At 36.9% G+C, this 27,769-nt stretch overlaps 1 protein-coding gene across 3 annotated transcripts in view; it reads right to left on the minus strand.

Annotated features, from left to right (window-relative positions):
* Nucleotides 1-262: 262 nt before the first annotated feature.
* Nucleotides 263-27,769, minus strand: part of LOC127860380 (GA-binding protein alpha chain-like) — a 34,891-nt gene continuing 7,384 nt past the window's right edge. For all 3 annotated transcript variants that reach the window (XM_052398420.1, XM_052398422.1, XM_052398421.1), the window contains exons 2-12: nt 25,716-25,796; nt 23,640-23,767; nt 21,783-21,865; nt 19,938-20,127; nt 17,108-17,192; nt 13,250-13,456; nt 12,573-12,785; nt 11,020-11,073; nt 6,509-6,586; nt 4,119-4,342; nt 263-627 (exon numbers count right to left, since the gene is read on the minus strand). In XM_052398420.1, coding sequence (XP_052254380.1) covers nt 427-627; nt 4,119-4,342; nt 6,509-6,586; nt 11,020-11,073; nt 12,573-12,785; nt 13,250-13,456; nt 17,108-17,192; nt 19,938-20,127; nt 21,783-21,865; nt 23,640-23,767; nt 25,716-25,782 — 1,530 coding nt within the window. In that variant the 5' untranslated portion in view covers nt 25,783-25,796 and the 3' untranslated portion in view covers nt 263-426. The remainder of the gene's footprint in view (nt 628-4,118; nt 4,343-6,508; nt 6,587-11,019; nt 11,074-12,572; nt 12,786-13,249; nt 13,457-17,107; nt 17,193-19,937; nt 20,128-21,782; nt 21,866-23,639; nt 23,768-25,715; nt 25,797-27,769) is intronic.

Below are 27,769 nucleotides of genomic sequence, written 5' to 3' on the forward strand. Positions count from 1 at the left end.
GATTCCATGTTTAAAGTTAGTTTCCAACATAACGCTCCATAAGTTCAGACTCAACTGCTACTCATTAAGACTTCTGGAAAACCGGGCTTTATGTATGTGTATAAAGTGTTGTCCATGATCAGTCAATGAAGTCTGCACAGGCTGATAAGAGACGACATTTACGTCAAACTTGACTTCCTTCAAACGAAAACATTCCATAAAAGCAGAAAGTGTCTCTCTAATAAAACTATTCAAACTGCACAGGCTAATCTGGGAGGAAAAGCAATTATTAATTAATTAATACAAATACATGCATGGAGAACATGAAAACAGCACAAAACGGACATGCAAGCCTCTAGACTATTGAGCATTCAGGAACATGTAGGTTATGTCAGGTGATTTGCAAGGTAATTCTGGTCGCCAGTGTCGAACACAGCCTCTGGGTCGCTAGTCCAAAGTGGTCTGAACTGTATGTGTCACAAGTTTCTGTTTGCCGAACGAGGTCACAGTGGGTCGTAGAGTCTCGCGCACTCGCTGTAACTTCTTCTCTGCACACATTGTCACTTGTCTGTTGAGTTCTGATGCGGAATAGCCCAGCAACATTTTTAAGTCACACACAAACTTGTACACAAATCTTTTCCCATGGACCTGCAAGAAATGCAACATTTTACTACATCATTCGACCAAACTTCTTGACCGAATCCAAGATGAAAGTGAAAAGCATTCACCAAAGAAGAGTCTCATAATTTCATAAAATATTTTTAAACAAAACAAACCATGTGTCCATAGGGTGCAGATGCCCATAAATTCCATTTTTGTCTCATAACAACACTTATGTCCAACACAAGCCTTTTTATGGTTCAATTTGACTTTTGACCTCTAAGTGTGACATTGACCTTTTAGGTTCATGTAGGGAGAGTGAGACAGATGTTACATGAAAAACGTTGCAGGCCTTTCCATTGCATATCATAAACAAAAGATGTGTTTGTCAGAAACACAATGCCCCCTAATGCGCCGCTTTTTTTTTTTACCTTTGACCTTAAAGGATGACCATGACCTTTCACCACTCAAAAATGTGCAGCTCCATGAGATACACATGCATGCCAAATATGAAGTTGCTATGTTAAATATTTCAAAAGTTATTGCAAAACTTTACTGTGATATTAGAGTTTTGGGACAGAATGACAGACAGACAGGCCAAAAACTATATACCCCCGATCTATCGATCCGGGGGCATAAAAAGAAATTACACTTTGAATTTTTATTTCAAGAAATGACTAAATTATTTTAAATTAATCTTAAAAAGTATATAATTATCTAATTATCATTTATATCATTTTGTTCTTTTAATATGAGTAACTTAAGAGTTATATTAAATACATTTTTTCCAATTCAGTGGCCTTTTCAAGCAAAAAAAATTCCGGTCCTGATTTTCCTCAAAATGGCCAGGAAAAGGCCTGCCCTTATCTTGTGATGGTTGACATTTGTGCCAAGTAATTCATTTAACTCAATAATATACTGCCAAGTTATGGCTAAGACAGGTATTGTCAAGCTGTTTTATGGCCCAATTTTACGTTTTACCTCTACGTCTAAGTGTGAACTTAACCTTTGCAGACCAGACACTGGTTTACAAGCAACACGTCTTATGAGTGTAGACATGTGTGCCAAGCTTTTGTTTAAATTCATACGTACACTGCAAAATTATGGCTGAGACAGGAGGTTTTGCGCAGCAGGACAGACCCATAGACAGATCAACAATAGCAATATGCCGCCGTTTTTACAAAAACTTTCTAATCCTCTGAAACCTAAGCAATCTGCTTAATTACAAAGAAGGTAAAAACTGCATGCATACTCAATCTTATTAAAAAATAAAGATAGGAAACAATAAATAAAATAAAGAGCTGTCTCCATCGGAAGACATATGCCTCCGAAAAACGCTTTTTCGAAATCAAAACGCAGATTTCGAAACCATAACGCGAACCCCGAGTCAATTTTTGGCTGATTCGATGTAGATCTTATTGCGTAACACATTTTTATGAAGCTTGGTGAAGATCCAATGACAATTGCTCGAGCTATAGAGCAAAAATGAGAAAAAACTCAATTTTTCTATGATTCAAGGGTCTTAACTCAGGAATGTCTTGGTCAATTTGGCTGATTATCGATCTTGACCTAGATCTTATAACCTTACAATACACATTTTTATGAAGTTTGGTGAAGATCCTATGACATTTGCTTGAGTTGTTAAGCGGAAAAGAGAAAAAAAAGCAATTTTTCGATGATTCAAGGGCCGTAACTCAGAAGTGTCTGGGTCAATTTTGCTGATTATAAAAAATTGATCTAGATGTTATTACCTTTCACACTTTCATGAAGTATTGTGAAGATACAATGACAATTGCTGGAGTTATTGAGCGGAAACAAGAAACAAGAGGGCCTGAAAGGCCCAAAGTCGCTCACCTGAGATAACAAGATATTATTGGGACAAATCTTCTGACCAAGTTTCACGAAGATCGGAAAATAAATGTGGCCTCTAGAGTGTTAACAAGGTTTTACTATAGCCATATAAGGTAAAATGCCCCGCCCCCTGGCAGCCATGTTTGTCAACCGACCAACAGACATCATTTTTGAACTCCTCCAAGATATTATCGGGATGAATCTTCTGACCAAGTTTCATTAAGATCGGACAGTAAATGTGGCCTCTAAAGTGTTAACAAGATTTTACTATAGCCATATAAGGAAAAATGCCCCGCCCCTTGGAAGCCATTTTTTTCAAGCAAACATAATTATTTTCGAACTCATCCAAGATATCATTGAGACCAATCTTCTGACCAAATTTCATGAAGATTGGACAATAAATGTGGCCTCTAGAGTGTTAACAAGGTTTTACTATAGCCATATATAGCCACATAAGGAAAAATGCCCCGCCCCTGGTGGCCATGTTTTTAAAGCAACCAAAACCATTTTCGAACTCATCCAAGATATCATTGGGACAAATCTTCTGACCAAGTTTCATGATAATCAGAAAATAAATGTGACCTCTAGAGTGTTAATATGGTTTTACTATAGCCATATAAGGAAAAATGCCCCGCCCCATGGCGGCCATGTTTTTCAACCAACCGGCATCATTTTTTAACTCGTCCAAGATATTATTGGGATGAATCTTCTGACCAAGTTTCATGAAGATTGGACAATTAATGTGGCCTCTAGAGTGTTAACAAGATTTTACTATAGCCATATAAGGAAAAATGCCCCGCCCCTTGGCAGCCAAGTTTTTCAAGCAAAGGTTACGATCTTGAACTCATTCAAGATATCAGTGGGACAAATCTTCTGAGCAAGTTTCATGAAGATTGGAAAATAAATTTGGCCTCTAGAGTGTTAACAAGGTTTTACTATAGCCATATAAGGAAAAATGCCCTGCCCCCTGGCGGCCATGTTTTTCAACCAACCAGCATCATTTTCGAACTCTTCCAAGATATTATTGGGATGAATCTTCTGACCAAGTTTCATGAAGATCAGACAATAAATGTGGCCTCTAGAGTGTTAACAAGATTGTACTATGGCCATATAAAGAAAAATGCCCCGCCCCTTGGCAGCCATGTTTTTCAAGCAAATGTAACCATTTTTGAACTCATCCAAGATATCATTGAAACCAATCTTCTGACCAAATTTCATTAAGATTGGACAATAAATGTGGCCTCTAGAGAGTTAACAAGGCAAATGTTGACGCCGCACAACGGACAACGGACAAAAAGCGATCACAAAAGCTCACCATGAGCACGTTGTGCTCAGGTGAGCTAAAAACGCAATTTTTCGATGATTCAAGGGTCGTAACTCAGGAGTGTATGGGTCAATTTGGCCGATTATCGAACTTAGCCTAGATGTTATTGCCTTAAACGTTTTCATGAAGTGTGGCCAAGATCCTATGACATTTGCTCGAGTTATTGAGTGGACATTTCGATTTTAATATGCTCCCAGAACCGCTGGTTCGGGGCATAAAAAGCATGTACAATTTACTAACACAGAATATCTAAAAGTAGGTCTTGCCTTGTGTAATCACTAGTGATGTCCCCTATTAACAACCAATGACTTTTACTGATTGTCAGACATATGCGTATTAATTGAAATACCAAAGCTACCCCCACCTTGGCAATCATATCGCCGTCATAATAGTATCTGAGTGCGCGGCTGAGTTTCTCATAGTTCATAGTGGGCTTGTTCTTGCGGTTGCCCCACATCTGGGCCACCATCTCAGGGTTGTTGAGCTTGAATTCCCCCTCCTCTCCCACCCACTGAATCACTTCACGGCAGTCCTTGTCTGTGAGCAGCTCTAGAAGGAACTGCCATAGCTGGATCTGACCATTGTTGCCTGCAGGAGACACACAACATGTGCGTTCAATGTTGTCCCAGATTAGCCTGAGCAGTCTGCACACGACTATCAGGGCTCACACTTTCCACTTTCATAGATTTGTTTGTTTAAGGAGCCTCTTCTAGCCAAATATCCACTTTATGTGCAAAGTGTATCCTGATTAGCCTGTCAACTACGCAGGCTTATGTGGGATGGCAGTTTATGCACATTGTTAATTTGTTTGGATTGTTTGTCGATTTTTAATTGTTTGTGAAGAATTTAAAATTGTCAGTTACCCAAGAACAATTGTTTAAATGAAATCTTTACACAAACAGCACACATTATGGTGAATATGAAATAAACATGGTCTTGTGATGGTGGTCATGTGTGGCCAATTTATTTCAAAATCCATCAATATTTAGTTTAAATAATAGTTAAGATATGGCTGAAACAGGATAATTCAGCTGCCTATGGCAAAATTTGACCTATGACAAACTAAGCTCCACCTTTGATAAAGGAAGGAACATTTACACACAACACGTTGTCTTATGGTGGTAGACTTTTGTACCAATTTATTTATAAATCCATCAATAACAGACAGGAAGCTTTGCAGAGAACTACAGAATCTCAGTGTGAATGTTACATGCTGCCTACCTTAAAGGGGGAGGTCTGAGGGGCATAACATAACAAGGGACAAAATTGTCACAAAACCAGGTTTTCATTGTGAGAAAAAAAAAAACAAGGGACAAAATTGTCACAAAACCAGGTTTTCATTGTGAAAAAAAAATCTGATAAAGGGAGAAAACTCAAACTGAACTTTTGAAATGAACAAACAAAATAAACCCCCTTTGTAAGATTTTTTTTTTTTTTAAATCTATTTTTAGTCGTGGCGACCTTGACATTGGAGATATTGACGTGATTCTTTTGTGCGACACACCGTCCCATGATGGTGAACAAATGTGCCAAATGATTTTAAAATCTCACAATGAATGACATAGTTATGGCCAGGACAAGCTCATTTATGGCCATTTTTGACCTTTGAACTCAAAGTGTGACCTTGACCTTGGAGATATCGACGTAATTATTTCACGCGACACACCGTCCAATGATGGTGAACAAATGTGCCAAATGATTTTAAAATCTGACAATGAACGACATAGTTATGGCCCGAACAAGCTTGTTCCGCCCGCCAGCCCGCCAGCCAGCCCGCCAGCCAGCCAGCCAGCCAGCCAGCCCGCCCGCATTCGCCTATCTAATAACCATTTTTTTCCTTCGGAAAACCTGGTTAAAAAAAGTCTGATAAATGGAGACAACTCAAACTGAACTTTTTAAATTGAGCGAACAAAATTAACCCCCTTTGTTTTAAAATAAATATTTTTAGTCGTGGCGACCTTGACCTTGGAGATATTGACATGATTCTTTCGTGCAACACACCGTCCCATGATGGTGAACAAATGTGCCAAATGATTTTAAAATCTCACGATGAATGACATAGTTATGGCCCGGACAAGCTCATTTATGGCCATTTTTGACCTTTGAACTCAAAGTGTGACCTTGATCTTTGAAATATCGACGTAATTCTTTCGCGCGACATACCGTCTAATTATGGTGAACAAATGTGCCAAATGATTTTAAAATCTCACTAAGAACGACAAAGTTATGGCCCGGACAAGCTTGTTCCGCCCGCCAGCCCGCCCGCCGACATTGGCCAATCTAATAACCAGTTTTTTTCCTTCGGAAAACCTGGTTAAAAATCACTCTGAGGACCCAAGCGCACAAAAGTTACCAACTAGAAAGCATTAACGTAACATAGGGAAAATTTTGCAAAATTATGTTTAGTTCTGAGTGTATGTGATAAACATGGTCGAAGAGTAATGCCTTGATTTAGACAATTTTTTAATTTAAATCCTCAAATGATAAAAAAATTTATTGGCAAATATTTAACATTTGTAGTTCGTTTTCATTCCCAAAATAAAAAAAATATGACAAATTTTATCAGGGGTTAATGTTCCAGATGCAAAATATATTGCACAATATGTAGGAGCAAAATAAGCTAAGACAGCTACAGCTTCACAAATCACTTATGATGTAAACAATATAATGACTTTGTGAATTATGAAACATGAGTTGTTACAACATGGAAATAATGGAAGTAAGCCATCCTGTTTTGTTACAGGCAGGGTATACCTGTTCTGTTGCCTGGAGAAAACCCATGGTCACCAGTGATTCGAGGAGACCTGGACTTTTGTTTGAATGTTTTTCTACCTGCAAACAGGAAGTACAAAAAAAGTTAAAACTTCATCAAACTGTTTTTATTATTATCAAATTAGAATGACTTATCAAACATTTTTTATCAATATTTTTCTTTAACTACTAACTAAAATTCAGCAGACACATTTTGCCCAAACAGTATTATATTATAAACTTGACAAATTGAAACACATAAACAATTGATGTCTAATTAATTGGAAAAAAAAAAGAAAAAAAAATTCACCCAGAAGCTTCAGAAATTAGAATTCAAGCTTGATTGTGGCTTAAAAATAGTTTTAATTGTTTACATGAGAATTGAGCATGGAAGTATTGCGTAATATAGCAACGATGAGCAGGTACAAATGAGACTTTCTCTAGCAAAACAACACTTAACAAGAAACAATCAGAGACGGGTGATGCTCCCCAAAGTTTTCTTTTGTCACAATATTGCACTATATATTCAGATAAAAGGAAACGTCTTGAGGGCACAGTAGTTGGGGGGACAATAATTTTTTTATAGAAAGTTTCAAAGGGCCATAACTCTGTGGAAAATCATCCAACCAAAACCCGCTGATAATATGCACATCTCCTCTTGGTAGTGAAGCTTCCAATAAAGTTTCATTGAATTCCGGTCATTAGTTGCTGAGAAATAGCCTGGACAAAAATGGGGCACAGTAGTTAGGGGGACAATAATTTTTTTATAGAAAATTTCAAAGGGCCATAACTCTTTGAAAAATCATCCGACCAGAACCCGCTGATAACTTGCACATCTCCTTTTGGTAGTGAAGCTTCCCATAAAGTTTCATTGAATTCCGGTCATTAGTTGCTGAGAAATAGCCCGGACAAAAATGTGCACGGACGGACAGACAGGCAGACACACACACGGACAGACGAAGCGGCGACTATATGCTCCCCCCAAAATAAATTTTGGGGGAGCATAATAAATGAGCACAAGGTGTCTTCCCAGATGAGCCAGTGCACTTTGCGAAGGCGAACCAGACATGACACTTTCCGCATAAACTTAAGAGGCTTCTAGTAAACGAGAAATACCGGTACAATAAAATCTGAAAGTGTTGTCCCTGATTAGCCTGTGCAGATTGATGCATGAAGCCACGTTATCCCAGAGAGTGGCTCATATACTATTAAATAAACAAGCAAAGTCCCCACGTAATAAACTTTGTTTATGGATGGACACAAAACCCTTGATATTTGGTATAATCATTACAAATAATTAGTGTTGGGTATTTTTTTTGTATGCATTGCAATTCTCCTCAAAAATACCTACCTATACACCCATGAAGTTTTATGTTGAAATCTTGTAGAGTATTAGAGAAAAAGTTACATAATACAAAAACAACAAAGGGCAATAACTTTTAAGTTAAGAAAGTGTAGTGTTATGGTTCTTGTGCATGGCACTTCTTACCATTGATTTCTAATGCCTGTTAAATTTCATGTTGTATCGTATCTGAGATATAGCCCTGAAAAGTTCCATCATACAACAAATGGCAATTACTCTTATTTAAGAAAGTGAAGGATTATGGTTCTTTAGCATGGCATTTCTCCTCAGTAATATCAATACATCAATGAAGTTTCATGTTGAAGTCTTGAATGGTATCTGAGATATAGCCCTGAAAAGTTAAATTAAATAAAAAAGAAAAAACAAGAGCACCCCCGCCTTGCGGGTGCAGACAGCTCATCTATTTTTCTTTTTAAAGGTGTAGGGACCTATCTCAATTTTAATCACAAAGGAGGGAGGGGGTGTAGTGGAGAGGGGTGTACAGTGTGGATGTGTGGTCGTTTATTACACTATCTTCCAAAAATGCAAAAAAAAGGGAAAAAATTTTTTTGGACGGTATTTAAAAAATAAAATAATAAAAATAAATATTTTTGTTTTTTTAACCATGTTTGAAAAAGACTAGAGATGTGTTTGTCAGAAACACAATGCCCCCTATTGCGCCGCTTTGAAAAAAAACAACTTTTTTTTTTACCTTTGACCTTGAAGGATGACCTTGACTTCCACCACTCAAAATGTGCAGCTTTATGAGAACGCCGCTTTGAAATAAAAAAAATTACCTTTAACCTTGAAGGATGACCTTGACCTTGACAGGTGACCTTGAACTTCCACCACTCAAAATGAGCAGCTTCATGATAACGCTGCTTTGAATTATTTTTTTGACCTTTGACCTTGAAGGATGACCTTGACCTTGAAGGATGACCTTGACCTTGAACTTCCACCTCTCAAAATGTGCAGCATCATGAGAACACCGCTTTGAAATAAAAAAAAAAGACCTTTGACCTTGAAGGATGACCTTGAAGGATAACCTTGACCTTTAAGGATGACCTTGACCTTAAAAGATGACCTTGACCCTGAACTTCCACCACTCAAAATGTGCAGCTTCATGAGAACGCCACTTTGAAATTTTATAAATTTTTTTACCTTGGAGGATGACCTTGACCTTGAACTTCCACTACTCGAAATGTGCAGCTTCAAGATTATGCCGCTTTGAATTTTTATATATATTTTTTTACCTTTGACCTTGCAGGATGACCTTGAAGGATGACCTTAACCATGAAAATGTGCAGCTTCATGAGAACGCCGCTTTGAAATAAAAAAAATAAAAAATTACCTTTGACCTTAAAGGATGACCTTGACCATGAAGGATAACCTTGACCTTGAACTTCCACCACTCAAAATGTGCAGCTTCATCAGAACGCCGCTTTGAAATTTTTATAAAAAAAATTTACCTTGACGGATGACCTTGACCTTGAACTTCCACCACTCAAAATGTGCAGCTTCATGAGATACACATGCATGCCAAATATCAAGTTGCTATCTTCAATATTAAAAAAGATATGCCAATGTTAAAGTTTTCGGCCGGAAAGACACCATAAATTTGACATTTGACCTTGAAGGATGACCTTGACCTTTCACTACTCAAAATGTGCAGCTCCTTGACATAGACATGCATGCCAAATATCAAGTTGCTATCTTCAAAAGTGAAAAAGTTATGGCCAATGTTAAAGTTTTTTTCGGACGGACAGACAGACTGACTGACATACTGACGGACAGTTCAACTGCTATATGCCACCCTACTGGGGGCATAAAAATTATATTTTTGGGGTGGGGGGTGGGGGTATAGTGTGAGGGTGTGGTGGTCATTTATTAGATGATCTGTAATTAAAAAATAATAATGGTGGGGGATTGAGGGGGGATTCGGGGGGGGGGGGGGGTATTCGTGGAGGGGGGATGGTTTGGGTGGAGTCTATTGTGGTATGTCAGGTAAGAGTTGTTTTGTCAAAGCATCAATCGAATCTAATTATAAATAAAGAAGTTATGGCAATTTTAGCAAAATTTAATAATTTGACCTTGAGAGTCAAGGTCATTCAAAGGTCAAGGTAAAATTCAACTTGCCAGGTACAGTACCCTCATGATAGCATGAAAGTATTTGAAGTTTAAAAGCAATAGCCTTGATACTTTAGAAGTAAAGTGGATCTAAACACAAAATTTAACCATATATTCAAAGTTACTAAGTCAAAAAAGGGCCATAATTCCTTAAAAATGACATATGCAACTTGTCCTTTACTGTCCCCTTATGATAGTTTGCGAGTGTTCCAAGTATGAAAGCAATATCTATGATAGTTTAGGGGTAAAGTGGAACAGAACACAAAACTTAACCAAATTTTCAAGCAGAAAGGGCCCATAATTCCGTCAAAATGCCAGTCAGAGTTATATAACTTTGCCTACACAGTCCCCTTACAATAGTTAGTAAGTGTTGCAAGTATGAAAGCAATAGCTTTGATACTATAGGAAAAAAAGTGGACCTAAACACAAAACTTGACCAAATTTTCAATTTTCTTAGTATAAAAAGGGCATATAATTCTGTCAAAATGCCAGTCAGAGTTACATAACTTTGCCTGCACAGTCCCCTTATGATAGTTAGTAAGTGTTGCAAGAATGAAAGCAATAGCTATGATACTTAAGGAATAAAATGGACCTAAACACAAAACTTAACCAAAATTTTCAATTTTCTGAGTATAAAAAGGGCACATAGTTCTGTCAAAATGCAAGCCAGAGTTATCTTACTTTGCCTGCCCAATCCCCTCATGACAGTAAGTAAGTGTACCAAGTTTGAATGCAATAGCATTAATACTTAATGAGAAAAGTGGACCTAAACCCAAAACTTAACCGGACGCCGATGCCGACGCCAAGGTGATGACAATGGCTCTTTTTTTTTTTCCAAAAAATAGATGAGCTAAAAAGAAAAATAACTCTTATTAAAGAAAGTGTAGGGTTATGGTTATTGGGCATGGCACTTCTCCTCATTGATATCTATACACCTGAAATTTCATGTTGATATCTTACATAGTTTCTGAGCTATAGCCTTAAAAAGCCAATGCTTTATCCCTTCGCCTTTGGCAGGGGATCATAAATAACTGCAGTCTCCTACCTGACGATATATTGATTGTTGTAAGTGGGTTCACTGCTGGCTGCTGCATCACAGCTGAAATAACAAGAAACCGTCGGAGACGGGTGATGCTCCCCAAAGGTCTTTTTTGTCACAATATTGCACTATATATACAGATAAAAGGAAACGTCTTGAGGGCACAGTAGTTGGGGGGACAAGAATATTTTTATATAAAATTTCAAAGGGCCATAACTCTGTGAAAAATCATCCGACCAGAACCTGATGATTATATGCACATCTCCTCTTGGTAGTGAAGCTTCCCATAAAGTTTCATTGAATTCCGGTCATTAGTTGCTGAGAAATAGCCCGGACAAGAATTGCACTATATGAACAGTTAATGGAAAATTTCAAAAGGCCATAACTCTGTGAAAAATCATCCGACCAGAACCCGCTGATAATATGCACATCTCCTCTTGGTAGTGAAGCTTCCCATAAAGTTCCATTGAATTCCGGTCATTAGTTGCTGAGAAATAGCCCGGACAAAAATTGTGCACGGACGGACACACGGAAGGACGAACAGACGAAGCGGCGACTATATGCTCCCCCCAAAATTGTTTGGGGGAGCAAAAAAACACAGGGAAATTAGGACTAAAATGTAAGAATGTAAAGAATCTTCAGATCAATTAAATTAACTTTTACCAACATAAATATTTTTGACAAACAAACAGGTTAAAGTGGTGGGATTTAAGAACCCCTCAGCAGAGGAAAATGCTCTACCTTATTACAGGTTTAAACTCAACTCTTCATTTGTATATGGATCACTCAAATTTTATAACTATTTGTAAAATTCATTTGATATTGAAAAGGAGGATATAAGCTTAAAGGAGGAAAAATCACCCCCCCCCCCCTGGTTGTAACTTTCTAGTAAATAGTATTACAAACTCTTCTTGCTCATTAAAAACACGATGTGTTTGTGAAGCACTATGTCCCCCATATATTTGACCTTTAACCTTGAAGAATGACCTTGACCTTTCACCACTCAAAATGTGCAGGTCCATGAGATACACATGCATGCCAAATATATATTATTAATAGTGAATATTAAATTAGCGATTTTAACCCATATATTTGACCTTTGATCTTGAAGGATGACTTTCAAGAAAGTATAGACTGGGGAACATAAAAAGGTTACTGTGAAACCTATTTTATTTGTGGGACACTTCTTATTGTGGATTTTGTTTGGTCTTCTTTGCAATAATATAAATTATCAACAAATGTTCACGCCTGATGTATTATATCAGAAATTGTAAACCAGCTGGTCATAGGCCCTAGGTCACCTGAGGATGTGGGGGTACTAACAGTTCTGAGCAGCTTTTGTGAAACTTGCATACCCTGGTGGTGGCCATATGTTTTTAAATGAGTGAAACCATATAAGATTAAAGCATACTGTAAAAACAAATGACACCCAAAAATTTGACTCTGTGAAACATGAGTTGAACAAAAATCAATTAATTTCAATTTCAACAAATATGCCAGATTTTACTTTTCCACAAATTTGTATGCCAATTAATATAAATGTCTGCTAAATAACTCACCCACAAATTTGCACTTGCGAAGGAGTTCTAAATGCGTCCAGAAAATGTCTCCCGGATCGTGTGGTATATATTTCACAAAGTCACTATGAGTCAATTCACACAGCTGGAATCCGGTCATGTTGAAGTTGTTCACATCCACATCCTCCAGCTTGAACTCGTTAATTGCCCACATGATCCAGTGCTTGACATGCACTGCCGACCACAACATCGGGTCTGTAAACACCAATAAAAACCTTAACCAATTAAATGCACATTTTGACCCATTTGCAGGACCTTAGCTAATCAAATTTTATTTTAAGATCTTTGTTAATTGTTTCAAGACATAATGTCCAATCTTTAAATATTGATGCCCAGAAAACAGAATAAAACCTGATCAGCTAGCTAGTCACTTGCAGGTTGTTCTGGGTTTATTCTGATTGCGCACAGCCATTTGTTCTTTGCTTCTGAATGGCAAAGTGATTTAAAGCATGCGAATGAGAGACCTTGGCCAGTTATCTCCCTTTAAAAAACAAGGCAGCAAGGATGTCCCCAAATTTTACTTTTTTCTTTTTTTACAAAGTTATGGCTGAGAAAAGACATGTTTCACACACAGTGAGACTGCTATGAGCCCCCTTCTTCGAAGGGAGCATACAAATTGGCCCATATAACTGGTTTACTATTTTGATGCTACCACCCACCGTAGGGTATTTTCAGTCTCTCCTGCTCCTTCCTGAAGTGCTGGTCCACAATCCAGCGTGTAATGTTCTCTTGCTCCTCAGCAGGCACCACCACCTTGGCAGTGGATGAGGCCCCTGTGGTCTGTGTGGGACTCTGGTCCACTGAGTTGGACTCAACTTCCTCTGCTGGCTTCAGGATGTCGAGGATGTTAATCTTTGGTTTCATGTCTGAAAACATACAGTTCACACAACTGTAGGGCCCACAAAAATTAGCACTAATCTGAGACTTGTTTCCTTGCACAAAAAAAACTCTGAATACAACATAACACATTTTTGAATACAACATTACACATTTTATAGCTATAACCTAAAACAAAAAAATTATTAATTTTTAGTCAATATTTAAAAATATGCCTGAATGGTTAATATTTTCCCCCTATTATATCATAAAAATTCCACTCTAAATGTATGTTTTATTTTAAAAACATAGATGACTAGATTTGCACAAAAATGACTGTGTAGGCATTTTTGTAAATAATCACAGCAATTTCTATTTCAACAAGTCTGATAATTATCTAATTCAGCATTTGTAGCAAAGAATTTGATTAATGTTTTTATCTAGCATGAGCATAATTTAACATCTAGTCAATGAATGGGATCAGAAACAGTTCCTCTTTTGTCATAAAATTCCCCAACTGAAGAGTCCGCAAAACTTTTCTCAACGGTGAATAATAAGAACTACCATAAAATGCTAAAAAAATATCCAGCAGCAAATAACATGCCATCAAAGTGAAGCACAAATTTTAACAAATTTCTCAAAATATTACAAATCCTTTTTACATAAATAAAACAAACAACAACACATTTTGAGGTTGGGAATCTGCCTACCCCAAAATGACTAGCATTTTGAGAAAAATGGGCTTATAACACAGGCTAACAAGAGCAACCGCCTTGCGGGTGCAGACCGCTCATCTATTTTCTTTTTAAAGGTGAAGGGACTCTCATTTTCAATCACAAAGGAGGGAGGGGTGGAGTGAAGAGGGGTGTATAGTGTGGGGTTGTGGACATTTATTACATTATTTTCCAAAAAAGCGAAAATAAAAAATAAAAATAAAAATTCGGGGGGGGGGGGGGGGAGGGGGGGGGGGTGATGGGGAGGGGGGGGAGTTTTTGGGTGCGATGGTTGGACGGTATTTCAAACATAACCATTTTTTTTTTTAAATTGGGGGGGGGGGGGGGTGGGGTATAGTGTGAGGGTGTGGTGGTAATTTGTGAGATGATCTTAAAAAAAAAAAATAAAAAAAAAAAAAAATAAAAAAAAAAATTGGGGGGGGGGGGGGGGGGTGGGGTATAGTGTGAGGGTGTGGTGGTAATTTGTGAGATGATCTTAAAAAAAAAATAAAAAAAAAAATAAAATAAAAAAATTGGGGGGGGGGGGGTGGGGGTGGGGGTGGGGGTGGGGGGGTATAGTGTGAGGGTGTGGTGGTCATTTGTGAGATGATCTTAAAAAAAAAAAATTAGGGGGGGGAGGGGGGGGGGGAGGGGGGGGGGGAGGGCATTGGGGATGGTTTGGGTGGAGTCTATTGTGGTATGTCAGGTAAGAGTAGTTTTGTCAAAGTATCAATCAAATCTAATCATAAATAAAGAAGTTATGGCAATTTTAGCAAAATTTAATAATTTGACCTTGAGAGTCAAGGTCATTCAAAGGTCAAGGTAAAATTCAACTTTCCAGGTACAGTAACCTCATGATAGCATGAAAGTATTTGAAGTTTGAAAGCAATAGCCTTGATACTTAAGAAGTAAAGTGGATCGAAACACAAAATTTAACCATATATTCAAAGTTACTAAGTCAAAAAAGGGCCATAATTCCGTAACAATGACAACCAGAGTTATGCAACTTGTCCTTTTACTGTACCCTTATGATAGTTTGTGAGTGTTCCAAGTATGAAAGCAATGTCTATGATACTTTAGGGGTAAAGTGGACCAAAACACAAATCTTAACCAAATTTTCAATTTTCTAAGTAAAAAGGGCCCATAATTCCGTACAAATGCCAGTCAGATTTACATAACTTTGCCTGCACGGTCCCCTTATGATAGTTAATAAGTGTTGCAAGTATGAAAGCAATAGCTTTGATACTGTAGGAATAAAGAGGACATAAACACAAAACTTAACCAAATTTTCAATTTTCTAAGTATAACAAGATGTGTTTGTGAAACACTATGTCCCCCTATATGATGTTTGACCTTGTAGGATGACCTTGACCTTGTGAAGGATGACCTTGACCTTGACCTTTCACCACTCAAAATGTGCAGCTCCATGAGATACACATGCATGCCAAATATCAAGTTGCTATCTTCAATATTGCAAAAGTATTCATAAAATAAGCGATTTGGGCCACATATATTTGACCTCTGACCTTGAAGGATGACCTTGACCTTTCACAACTTAAAGTGTGTAGCTCCATGAGATGCACATGCATGCCAAATATCAAGTTGCTGTCTTCAATATTGCAAAAGTATTTATAAAATAAGCGATTTGGGCCACATATATTTGACCTCTGACCTTGAAGGATGACCTTGACCTTGACCTTTCTCCACTCAAAATGTGCAGCTCCATGAGATTCACATGCATGCCAAATATCAAGTTGCTATCTTCAATATTGCAAAAGTATTCATAAAATGAGCGATTTTGGCCACATATATTTGACCTTTGACCTTGAAGAATGACCTTGACCTTTCACCACTCAAAATGTGCAGCTTCATGAGAAACATATGCATGCCAAATATGAAGTTGCTATCTTCAATATAGCAAAAGTTATTGCAAAATGTTAAAGTTGGCGCAAACAGACCAACAGACCAACAGACAGACAGACAGGGCAAAAACAATATGTCCCCCACTACTATAGTGGGGGACATAAAAAGGGCACATAATTCTGTCAAAATGCCAGTCAGAGTTACATAACTTTGCCTGCACAGTCCCCTTATGATAGTTAATAAGTGTTGCAAGTATGACAGCAATAGCTTTGATACTTAAGGAATAAAATGGACCTAAACACAAAACTTAACCAAAATTTTCAATTTTCTAGGTATAAAAAGGGCACATAATTCTGTCAAAATGCACGCCAGAGTTATCTAACTTTGCCTGCCCAGTCCCCTCATGATAGTAAGTAAGTGTACCAAGTTTGAATGCAATAGCATTGATACTTTCTGAAAAAAGTGGACCTAAACGCAAAACTTAACCAAAATTTTCAATTTTCTAAGTATAAAAAGGGCACATAATTCTGTCAAAATGCACGCCAGAGTTATCTAACTTTGCCTGCCCAGTCCCCTCATGATAGTAAGTAAGTGTACCAAGTTTGAATGCAATAGCATTGATACTTTCTGAGAAAAGTGGACCTAAACGCAAAACTTAACCAAAATTTTCAATTTTCTAAGTATAAAAATGGCACATAATTCTGTCAAAATGCACGCCAGAGTTATCTTACTTTGCCTGCCCAGTCCCCTCATGATAGAAAGTAAGTGTACCAAGTTTGAATGCAATAGCATTGATACTTTCTGAGAAAAGTGGACCTAAACGCCAAACTTAACCGGACGCCGACGCCAACGCCGACGCCAAGGTGATGACAATAGCTCATAATTTTTTTTCAAAAAATAGATGAGCTAAAAAGAGACGACCTTTTCCACTTACATGGCGTTTTTCATTTAAATATAGTCTAAGCAAAAGTCCAACATAGGAAAGTGTAGTCTCTGATTGTCTGCACAGGACAATCTATGATGACACTTTACCCACATGCACTATGCCCAGTTTTCCTGGAACGCATCACAAATGGTTAAAAGATCTGGCAGGGAACTGATGTGGATATCTAGGTGGATACATACCTGGTTGAGATTTCACCTCCAGATTGATCTGCACCATGCCCTCTCCCTGTACACACTGGTCCACAAGGCTCTTACGTGTGTCCAGCTGCAAACATACACAACTTAATCAGCCTTGTTAATGCATGTGCATTAAGTGCCATCCCAGATACGCCTGTGCAGCCCAGATACGCCTGTGCAGCCCAGATACGCCTGTGCAGCCCAGATACGCCTGTGCAGCCCAGATACGCCTGTGCAGCCCACACAGCCTAACTAGGGACTACACTTTTTGCTGTTATTATATTTTTCACAACAAAAATCCAGTTTAGACCAAATGTGACAAGTGACATTCCTGATTAGCCTGAGTGGACTGAACAGGCCAGTCTGGGATGACACTTTACGAACATGCATTAAGCCCAGTTTTCTGATTTTGGCTCATTCAGATGATTTATTTAAAGTTAATAACTTATTATAAACAAGAGCTGTCAAAGGACAGCACGCTCGACTATTCGAGTGCTTGACAGTATAACGTAAGCCAGTGTTTTTTTTCACCATTTTGGGGATGGGGTCGGGTCCCTTTGGATTGGGAAAAAATCGCGGTGTTTTGACTAAAATTGGAAATTTGGTTGTTGTTGTTTTGCAAACAAATGCTTAAAAACTGAGGACACAAGTGTGTCCAGTATCATATTTACTAAGGTTGATCTTATATGGATGGGAGATGAAAAAATTATCAAGATTTAAAAAAAAAATAAAAAAAAATTGAAACCTTCCATTGGGAATTTTTAGCTGCCATTTGGGAAAAATATATACTTTTTTCCATTGGGAATGGGTCGGTTACCGGACCCTATTTTGAATGAAAAAAACAACACTGTAAGCCATCATGGGAAAATTGTTCATATTCAATTTATTAGACGATCTTCCAAAACTAAAAAGGAAAAAAAAAAAATTGTGGGGGGGGGGGGGGGTAGGGGGTGGTTGAGAGGGGGGTATAATGTGGGGTGTGGTCATTTATTAGATGATGTTTCAAAAATAAAAAAAAAGGAAAAAAAAATTGGGGGGGGGGGGGGTAGGGAGGGGTTGAGAGGGGGGTATAATGTGGGGTGAGGTCATTTATTAATGATGTTTCAAAAATAAAAGAAGGAAAAAAAAAAAAAAAAAATTTTTTTTTTGGGGGGGGGGGGTAGGGGGGGGGGGTTGAGAGGGGGGTATAATGTGGGGTGTGGTCATTTATTATATGATCTTTCAAAAATAAAAAAAGGAAAACAAATCAGGGTGGGTGGGAAGGAGGTGGGGGGGGGCAGGGAATCTTGGGGGGCAAGGGGTATTGTTTGGGTGGAATCCATTGTGGTATTCAGGTAAGTGTTGTTTTGTCAAAGTATTAATAAAATCTGATCATAAATAAAGAAGTTATGGCAATTTAAGAAAAATGTTCAATTATCTAAGTATAAAAGGGGCCATAATTCTGTCAAAATGCTTGATATAGTTGTCTGCTCTTGTTTATAGATTGGGGTGATGTTGGTAAAAAAGTATGCAAAATATAAATGCAATATGTCAAAGGACATAGGAAATATTTGGGGTAGTACACAAACTTTAACATAGAATTATCAATAATATGCATATTCTAAGTATAAAAGGGGCAATAATTCTGTCAAAATGCTTGATACAGTTGTCTGCTCTTGTTTATAGGTTGGGGTCATGTCGGTAAACAAGTATGCATAATATGTAAACAATATGTCAAGGGACATAGGAAATATTTGGGGTAGAATGCAAACTTTAAAGGCTCTATAAAGGTGACAAATCCAATTATTATGCATATCAACTGGTCTGATTTTTACCGGATTTCAGTTACTCTTGCATAAAAACTGCTAATAAAACAGCTTAGGTACAACGTTGTCAAGAATTATGGAAGATAAACCCGTTTCATAATTGGAAGAAATGTTTACATTTTTGCAACTAACCTGATGTGTAGCCTCAGAGCGGTGACATATGCTTAAAATAGCCGAAAGAAAATTCAATTTTAATTCTATTTTAAACAACTTTTAACCAGCAGCAAGTAACTTATTAGATCACTACAAACGTTTAACCATTTAAAAGAGACCTACTTTGTGGGTGATACCGGAAAACATTAAAAATATCTTTATATTTTTGGTGACCTGAGTCACTTTCACATTCTCTTTTCCGAGTAAACAGCGATGTAAATAAACTGATTGTTTGTAAACACAATTGACTTGGAAAACACTTTATTTTGAGCTCAAAACAAGTTGCATTGCTTATTTTTTATTGTAATGTCCAATAGCATATACATATTGTTTTTTGATAACCTTTATAAATAAAATATGAACAAAATATTTAAAAATCGGTAAATAATTACGGATCTTCACCTTTACAGAGCCTTTAACATTTGCTGCATATTCTAAGTGGAAAAGGGGCCATAATTATTACAAAATGCTTGATAGAGTTGTCTGCTCTTGTTTATAGGTTGGGGTCATGTTGGTAAACAAGTATGCAAAATATGAAAGCAATATGTCAAGGGACTTTGAAAATATTTGGGGAAGTATGCAAACTTTAACATTTTCTAAGTGGAAAAGGGGCCATAATTATTACAAAATGCTTGATAGAGTTGTCTGCTCTTATTTATAGGTTGGGGTCATGCTGGTAAACAAGTATGCAAAATATGAAAGCAATATGTCAAGGGACATTGAAAATATTTGGGCTAGAATGCAAACTTTAACATTTGCACGCCAACGCCGGGGTGAGTAGGATGGCTCAACTATATATATTTCATATATAATAGTCGAGCTAAAAATTGCTGACACTCAAAATGGAAACTCATCAGTCCAACGGTATTACATACAGGTATGCTGTCCTGCAGGTAGAACTGGTGGTCAGCCAGGGAGCACTGCAGCCTCAGTTCCAGCAGCTGTTTGAGTGTGACGAGGGGCTCTGCTATGTCCATGTGCTGGATGATCAGGTTCTGGTACTGGGGGGCAGGCAGCTGGTGGTGCTGTATCACCTCCTCCTCCTCTCCCTGGATCACCACGTTGCTGCAACAGGCAGAAACAGTGCGATATGACAATCTTTACATCAACTGTTTGAATCAAGAAGGACCAGTATTTAGAACGCTCTTTGTGGAAATCTTGACTTAATTTGTACTAAAGAAAGATTTTAAGATCAAATTATTGTGATGACAGCCAAGGTTGTCTGCTAAAAATATTATTCAAAAGATTCTTTCACTGAAAATGCAGAATGCCCCAAAGTACAATTTTAACCTAAAAATATGAAATTTACCTTCAAAGTACTGAAAAACAGACAATGTGTATTTTTTTATTGAAAAACAGAAACCTAACAATGAATCCCTTTAATACTTCCCGAGTTATGCTCTGAACAAGCAAAAATGAATATACACAAATAAAGGAAAGGCATTTGATTCAAAATTACTTATAGGAGAGTTCTGGTTCTTGCACTTCCTCCTACTGTCCTTTTTTTAAGCGAAACGTTTTATACAAATACCTTCAATAATCAGAAAGCTATGATCCAAATAAGAAAATTAAATAAAGGGCAATAACTCCTACTTTATGCTCAAAACAAGAAGATGGACAGAATGACAGAGGTAAGGATGGACAATGCATTTACCATATGCTTCCCTACAAAGGAATAAAAATAAATCCTAGTAAGAATTAACTTGTTAATGTTATTTAAACGTAAAACCACCTCAACAAGAAATAGGCAGACACATAATTTTTTTTATAAATTTAAGGAATTTCTTCAAATTCTCCCTAAATAGCTTTCATAATTCCTTCTTTCTTTTTTGAGTAGGTGGGGTTATAAGTAGTCTGTCAACAATCTGATTTTTTTTCCTTCTAATTTCACCATTACTTCTTGAGATGTATTGCAATACAATATAAAAGCTACTTTTCTCTTCTGGCTGAATTATGCATTTAAAGCAGATAAGAAAAAGTAACTCTGTATAGTATAAGTACAGTACAAGAAGCCAAAGAGAGTTATCTCTATAAAAATGATAAAATGATAATGCAGGACTGTTAACAGTCTAGGTTATAAGGTGTAATCCCTCTGAAAAAAGGAGGGTCTTGTCAGGTCAGTAGTTGTGACAAATAATTGTAAACCAAATAAAACAAGAAACCGTTGGACACGGGTGATGCTCCCCAAATTTTTTTTTGTCACAATATTGCACTATATATTCAGATAAAAGGAAACGTCTTGAGGGCACAGTAGTTGGGGGAACAAGAAATTTTTTATAGAAAATTTCAAAGGGCCATTACTTTGTGAAAAATCATCCGACCAGAACACGCTGATAATATGCACATCTCCTCTTGGTAGTGAAGCTTCCCATAAAGTTTCATTGACTTCCGGTCATTAGTTGCTGAGAAATATCTTCAATATTGCAAAAGTATTCATAAAATGAGCAATTTTGGCCACATATGTTTGACCTCTGACCTTGAAGGATGACCTTGACCTTTCACCACTCAAAATGTGCAGCTTCATGAGATACATATGCATGCCAAATATGAAGTTGCTATCTTTAATATAGCAAAAGTTATTGCAAAATGTTAAAGTTGGCGCAAACAGACCAACAGACCAACAGACAGACAGGGCAAAAACAATATGTCCCACACTACTATAGTGGGGGACATAACAAACAGAGCAACTAAAGTCACTCAGAGCATTGTAATGAACCTACCCGTCTGAGAGTGCCTGTAGCTCCTGTTCTTGGATTATCTGAGAATCATCATGGATTATTTGCCCTTCATCCATGTCACTCTCCTGTATGGGTAAAGGCATAAGAATTCAAAATAGTTAACAAGGGACAAAATTGTCACAAAACCAGGTTTTCATTGTGAAAAAAAAATCTGATAAAGGGAGAAAACTCAAACTGAACTTTTGAAATGACCAAAAAAAATTAACCCCCTTTGTAAGTTTTTTTGTTTTTTTTAAAATCTATTTTTAGTCGTGGCGACCTTGACATTGGAGATATTGACGTGATTCTTTCGTGGGACACACCGTCCCATGATGGTGAACAAATGTGCCAAATGATTTTAAAATCTCACAATGAATGACATAGTTATGGCCAGGACAAGCTCATTTATGGCCATTTTTGACCTTTGAACTCAAAGTGTGACCTTGACCTTGGAGATATCGACGTAATTATTTCGCGCGACACACCGTCCAATGATGGTGAACAAATGTGCCAAATGATTTTAAAATCTGACGATGAACGACATAGTTATGGCTCGGACAAGCTCATTTATGGCCATTTTTGACCTTTGAACTCAAAGTGTGACCTTGACCTTGGAAATATCGACGTAATTATTTTGCGCGACACACCGTCCAATGATGGTGAACAAATGTGCCAAATGATTTTAAAATCTGACAATGAACGACATAGTTATGGCCCGGACAAGCTTATTCCGCCAGCCCGCCAGCCAGCCAGCCAGCCAGCCCGCCAGCCAGCCCGCCCGCATTCGCCAATCTAATAACCAGTTTTTTCCTTCGGAAAACCTGGTTAAAAACAAGAATATCAATGAAACTGATGGATGCTCCCCAATGATGCTTTGTCGTTATATGGGTTGTGTTGGAAAAAAAGTGTGACCTTAAGAAAATCTATTATTAGCCTTGTTGACCTTGACCCCAGTGACCTCAAACCTAATCAAAAGGTAGAGGTCCATGCAAGGTACCTACATGCCAAATATGTAAGAGATAGGTAAAATATTGAAGGCCCTATGAGAAACTGTAACATATATATATATATATATATGGGGAGCATAAAAAATACCAACATGCCATTTATGGTTGTTGGAAGTTTAAATAAATCAACAGCTCCACAACATTTTTTAATTTGCACCTGTTTGTATTCAGAATTTTTGTATTTTGAATTAAAATTATCATTTATTAAATACATCTTGTTTATGTATGCACACAAACTATGATTGACTAGTACAACTATCTTAATCAGAGATTCTTTTTTTTGTCATGGCATTATCCCTTGCCTAATTTGAATTTCACTGAATGACAAATAAAACCAGAGGACTGAACTAAAGAACTTGGTCACTCCCCTGAGACGAGGAGAAACTGTAAAGTTCTTAGTAGCTCTGGGATGTTTTCGTTACCATTTATTAAGTAAGCCATGATGGAAATTAGAACAAATGTTCTAAGTAAGTTTCCTGATGATTGGGCAAAAACGTTTTCAAACGGTTACACTATTATAGTGTAACCGTTTGAAAACGTTTTTGCCCAATCATCAGGAATATGATTTGAACAAATTTGATAACAGTAACATATGATGTTACCAGCCAAGTAATAAACTTCAGGGTGTTGCAGTTTAAGGTGAGGCACATTTAAAAAGGTTTCACTGTATTCATAAAGGAAAAAGTAAGAATGGGAGATGTCATATTAAAAACCAAATATAAGACCTTTTGGACTTGCAGATAAGGAGGAGATGTTTTCACTACAAACATGTAAGTAAGGGAAACAACTTACCACTGGGGGCATTATTGACCAAATAGTTATGATTTGAACAAAATTAGAAGAATGTACCTACCTGCGTGATAATGTGGTTCCCAGTGTGCGCGACTATGTCGTCCAGTCGCAGGCGTTTACGTGCGGGTCCCAGCTCCATATCATCCATGTCTACCCCCTCCACCAGACTGCCATCTTCCCTCTCAACAGCTGGAAAGGAAGAAGTCTTATAACATACCAGACTAATCTACTTCATTAGGTATTAAACCCTTACCACTTAGATATGAATGTTGACGCATTTGTAGTCCCATCGAAAGTTAAGTTTCTGATTCACAGTTATCAAATACCGATAAAAAAGGAAAAACATCCCTGTGCATGTTAACAGCTTATTATAATATCAGAGTAAATGAATTAGTTAATAGGCCTATTGTTCACCACTCCATTGACAATGAGCTAAAACAATCAATTTACTTGTCAAATAAATGCCTGCTTTAGTTGTCATTGTTACAAAGGGTAGTGCAGGTTTTGCTGTGTATGTATGTGATATAACTAAAGTGAATTGTGCACGTTAGATAACTTATATGTAATTGCCTTGTGTACGTGAAATTAATTGCTTACTTTTGTATGTGAGATAACTTAGATTACTTGTGTATGGCAGATACATAACTTAACCTGTGTATGTGAGATAACTTAGCTTAGTTGTGTATGTAAGATAACTTAACTTAGTTGCATATATCAGATAACTTAGCTTAGTTGTGTATGTGAGATAACTCAGCCTACCTGTGTATGTGAGATAACTCAGCCTACCTGTGTATGTGAGATAACTCAGCCTACCTGTGTATGTGAGATAACTCAGCCTACCTGTGTATGTGAGATAACTCAGCCTACCTGTGTATGTGAGATAACTCAGCCTACCTGTGTATGTGAGATAACTCAGCCTACCTGTGTATGTGAGATAACTCAGCTTACTTGTGTATGCAAGATAACTTAGCTTAGTTATGTATGTGAGATAATGTAGATTAGTTGTGTATGTGAGATAACTTAGTTGTGTGTGGAAAATAACTTAGCTTACTTGCGTATGTCAAAAAACTTAGCTTAGTTGTGAATGTCAGATAACTTATCTTAGTTGTGTATGTCAGATAACTTACTTAAGTTGTGTATGTCAGATAACTTAGCATACTTGTGTTTGTCAGATAACTTAGCTTAGTTGTGTATGTGAGATAACTTAGCTTGGTTGTGTATGTCAGATAACTTAGTTTAGTTGTGTATGTCAGATAACTTAGCTTAGTTGTGTATGTGAGATAACTTAGCTTGGTTGTGTATGTGAGATAACTTAGCTTAGCTGTGTTTGTCAGATAACTTAGCGTACTTGTGTTTGTCAGATAACTTAGCTTAGTTGTATATGTCAGATAACTTATCTCAGTTGTGTATGTCAGATAACTTAGTTTAGTTGTGTATGTCAGATAACTTAGCTTACATGTGTATGTCAGATAACTTAGCCTACTTGTGCATGTCAGATAACTTAGCTTAGTTGTGCATGTCAGATAACTTAGCTTAGTTGTGTTTGTCAGATAACTTAGCGTACTTGTGTTTGTCAGATAACTTAGTTTAGTTGTGTATGTGAGATAACTTAGCTTAGTTGTGTATGTGAGATAACTTAGCTTAGTTGTGTATGTCAGATAATTTAGTTTAGCTGTGTTTGTCAGATAACTTAGCGTACTTGTGTTTGTCAGATAACTTAGCTTAGTTGTATAAGTCAGATAACTTATCTCAGTTGTGTATGTCAGATAACTTATCTTAGTTGTGTATGTCAGATAACTTAGCTTACTTGTATAAGTCAGATAACTTATCTTAGTTGTGTATGTCAGATAACTTAGCTTACTTGTGTATGTCAGATAACTTATCTAAGTTGTGTATGTCAGATAACTTAGCTTACTTGTGTATGTCAGATAACTTATCTTAGTTGTGTATGTCAGATAACTTAGCTTACTTGTGTATGTCAGATAACTTATCTTAGTTGTGTATGTCAGATAACTTAGCTTACTTGTGTATGTCAGATAACTTATCTAAGTTGTGTATGTCAGATAACTTAGCTTACATGTAGTTGTGTATGTAAGATAACTTAGCTAAGTTATGTTTGTGAGATAACTTAGCTTACTTGTGTATGTGAGATAACCATCATCACCCACAGATACTGTCACTGCAGACTCGTCTAAGTCGGACATTGTTCATCAGAAATCTGAAAGAAACATAATTTTGCACAATATCATTATTCATCGCAAATATTGTCCAGTTGTTTTACAAATATTTGTCTCTAAAAGAATCTAGGTTTTGTTATTGTAAGGGATTGTTGTTATCAAAATGATATACAATATTGTTGACAGGCAAATTAATAACCATTGAAAACCATGTATAGCTTTCAGTCTTTTAACCCAAGGTTTATATTTAAAGAATTGGTGCCCCTCATACATTGATACAATGCTATTCTGGCTGCTACCTTGTGAGAAATTCGGCTACCGAGAAATTCATTACCTACTGGTAAAAATCATAAAAGAAGCCTTTTTTTCACTCCAGAATACTGCATCCTACTATCTTTCAGGCAGAAAGGGCAATGGTTGAAACAATAAATAGCAGGAAATTGTAGAAATTAACAGGTGTAGCAAGTTTTGACAAAAATTAAAATGTTTTAATAAAATATACAAAAAAACTTTTAACGGTAACTTAATTAAAAATATTTCTATGTTGAATGTTCTCAACGCAAAAAAGTTTATATTCAAAATTCAATTAACCCACGCTTTCTATGCAGATTCACAGTTCTCCAGCTAGACCTAAATGAAAATTCGCCCCGCCCTGTCCCTCCGATGCCTCGCCCTGCCCTTTTATTATAATTTTTTTTTTTTTAAAGACATTACTATTTATAAATCTCTTGTTACATTGAACTTAATTTATTTCTCATTGTAGACATTGTATTTGCATGTTTTAACAAGACATTTGCCAAGCAATGTATGTCCCTTACCGGCTCCACCATTGTCAGATTTTTTTAAATGATATTTGTTGCCCTAAAATGGAACAAAATGAAATGACGTGCATAATAAATGTCTATATTGCCATCTATCCATGTTTCAAGTTTCATGAAAAAATATTAAGATTTTTTTAAGTTATCACAGGATCCAGAGAAGTGTGACAGACTCACAGACTGATGGAGTGAGTGACACACAGAGCGCAAACCACAAGTCCCCCAGGGGTTTCGCTATCGATCGCCATTGGCGCTAAATTTTTAAAAGTGGCTCCAATTTTTTAAAAGTGGTGAATTTAAAAAAATCGGTAATATCCTATCCTAAAATATACTGCGAAGCGAAAGATCACGACCGAGCATTAGCGGCCAGCGTCTGTCAGTTGTAAATATTGATTTACGACGATGTAAGCCACCTATAGTGCAAAGAGTATGAAGTCACTAAAGCGTGTAAGTGTTACAAACCGTGTTTTCACTGCTATTGTCAAGTTTTTTTGGGGGTTATTATCGGATTAATGGCTCCTTTATGATATTGAGCAATAGATTAAGTAACATGGGGACAAACTGTCACCACTATCAATAAATATTATGATCATTAGGGCCGCTATTTCTTTAATCAAAACCATGGGGCTGGCAAAAGCATTTATTTTTTCCACAAAAACAAATAAAAACTTGTTTCAACAGGTATTTGTGAGCATTTCTGTTTAATAGTTTCATTATTATGTTTTGGGAAGGATATAATTTGATTAAGATACCAACAATTTCTGAAATAAAAAGTATATCATTCACTCGATGTACTATATTTTGGATATGTTAAAATTCGGACATTTAAAGATAGGGACATTAATGTGTTGAGGGACATTAATGTGTTGGTTTGTTGTTGATAGTTTGTAAAAATATGTTTTATGTTATTTCAGGCAACTAGAATGGATAGTGGCAATTATCTGGGCCTTTCTGTCAGGAAATAGGCGTGAAAAACATTCATTTAATTGAACCTGGAAATCATCCACCACTAACAGAAAACGTTTTAACAACAGAAGCTGATGTTTATCATGTCCAAATGCATACATGCCAGAAATTTTCGGGTCCAAATCGGGACAGACCATTATAAATGTCGAGACATTTTACCAAAAAGCAGGACACCTAAAACGATCAATCATGCCACCTTTACTGAAGTCAGTAATCAGCTAATTACTTAC

This window comes from Dreissena polymorpha, chromosome 15 (genome assembly GCF_020536995.1).
Source record: "Dreissena polymorpha isolate Duluth1 chromosome 15, UMN_Dpol_1.0, whole genome shotgun sequence".
Taxonomy (NCBI): domain Eukaryota; kingdom Metazoa; phylum Mollusca; class Bivalvia; order Myida; family Dreissenidae; genus Dreissena; species Dreissena polymorpha.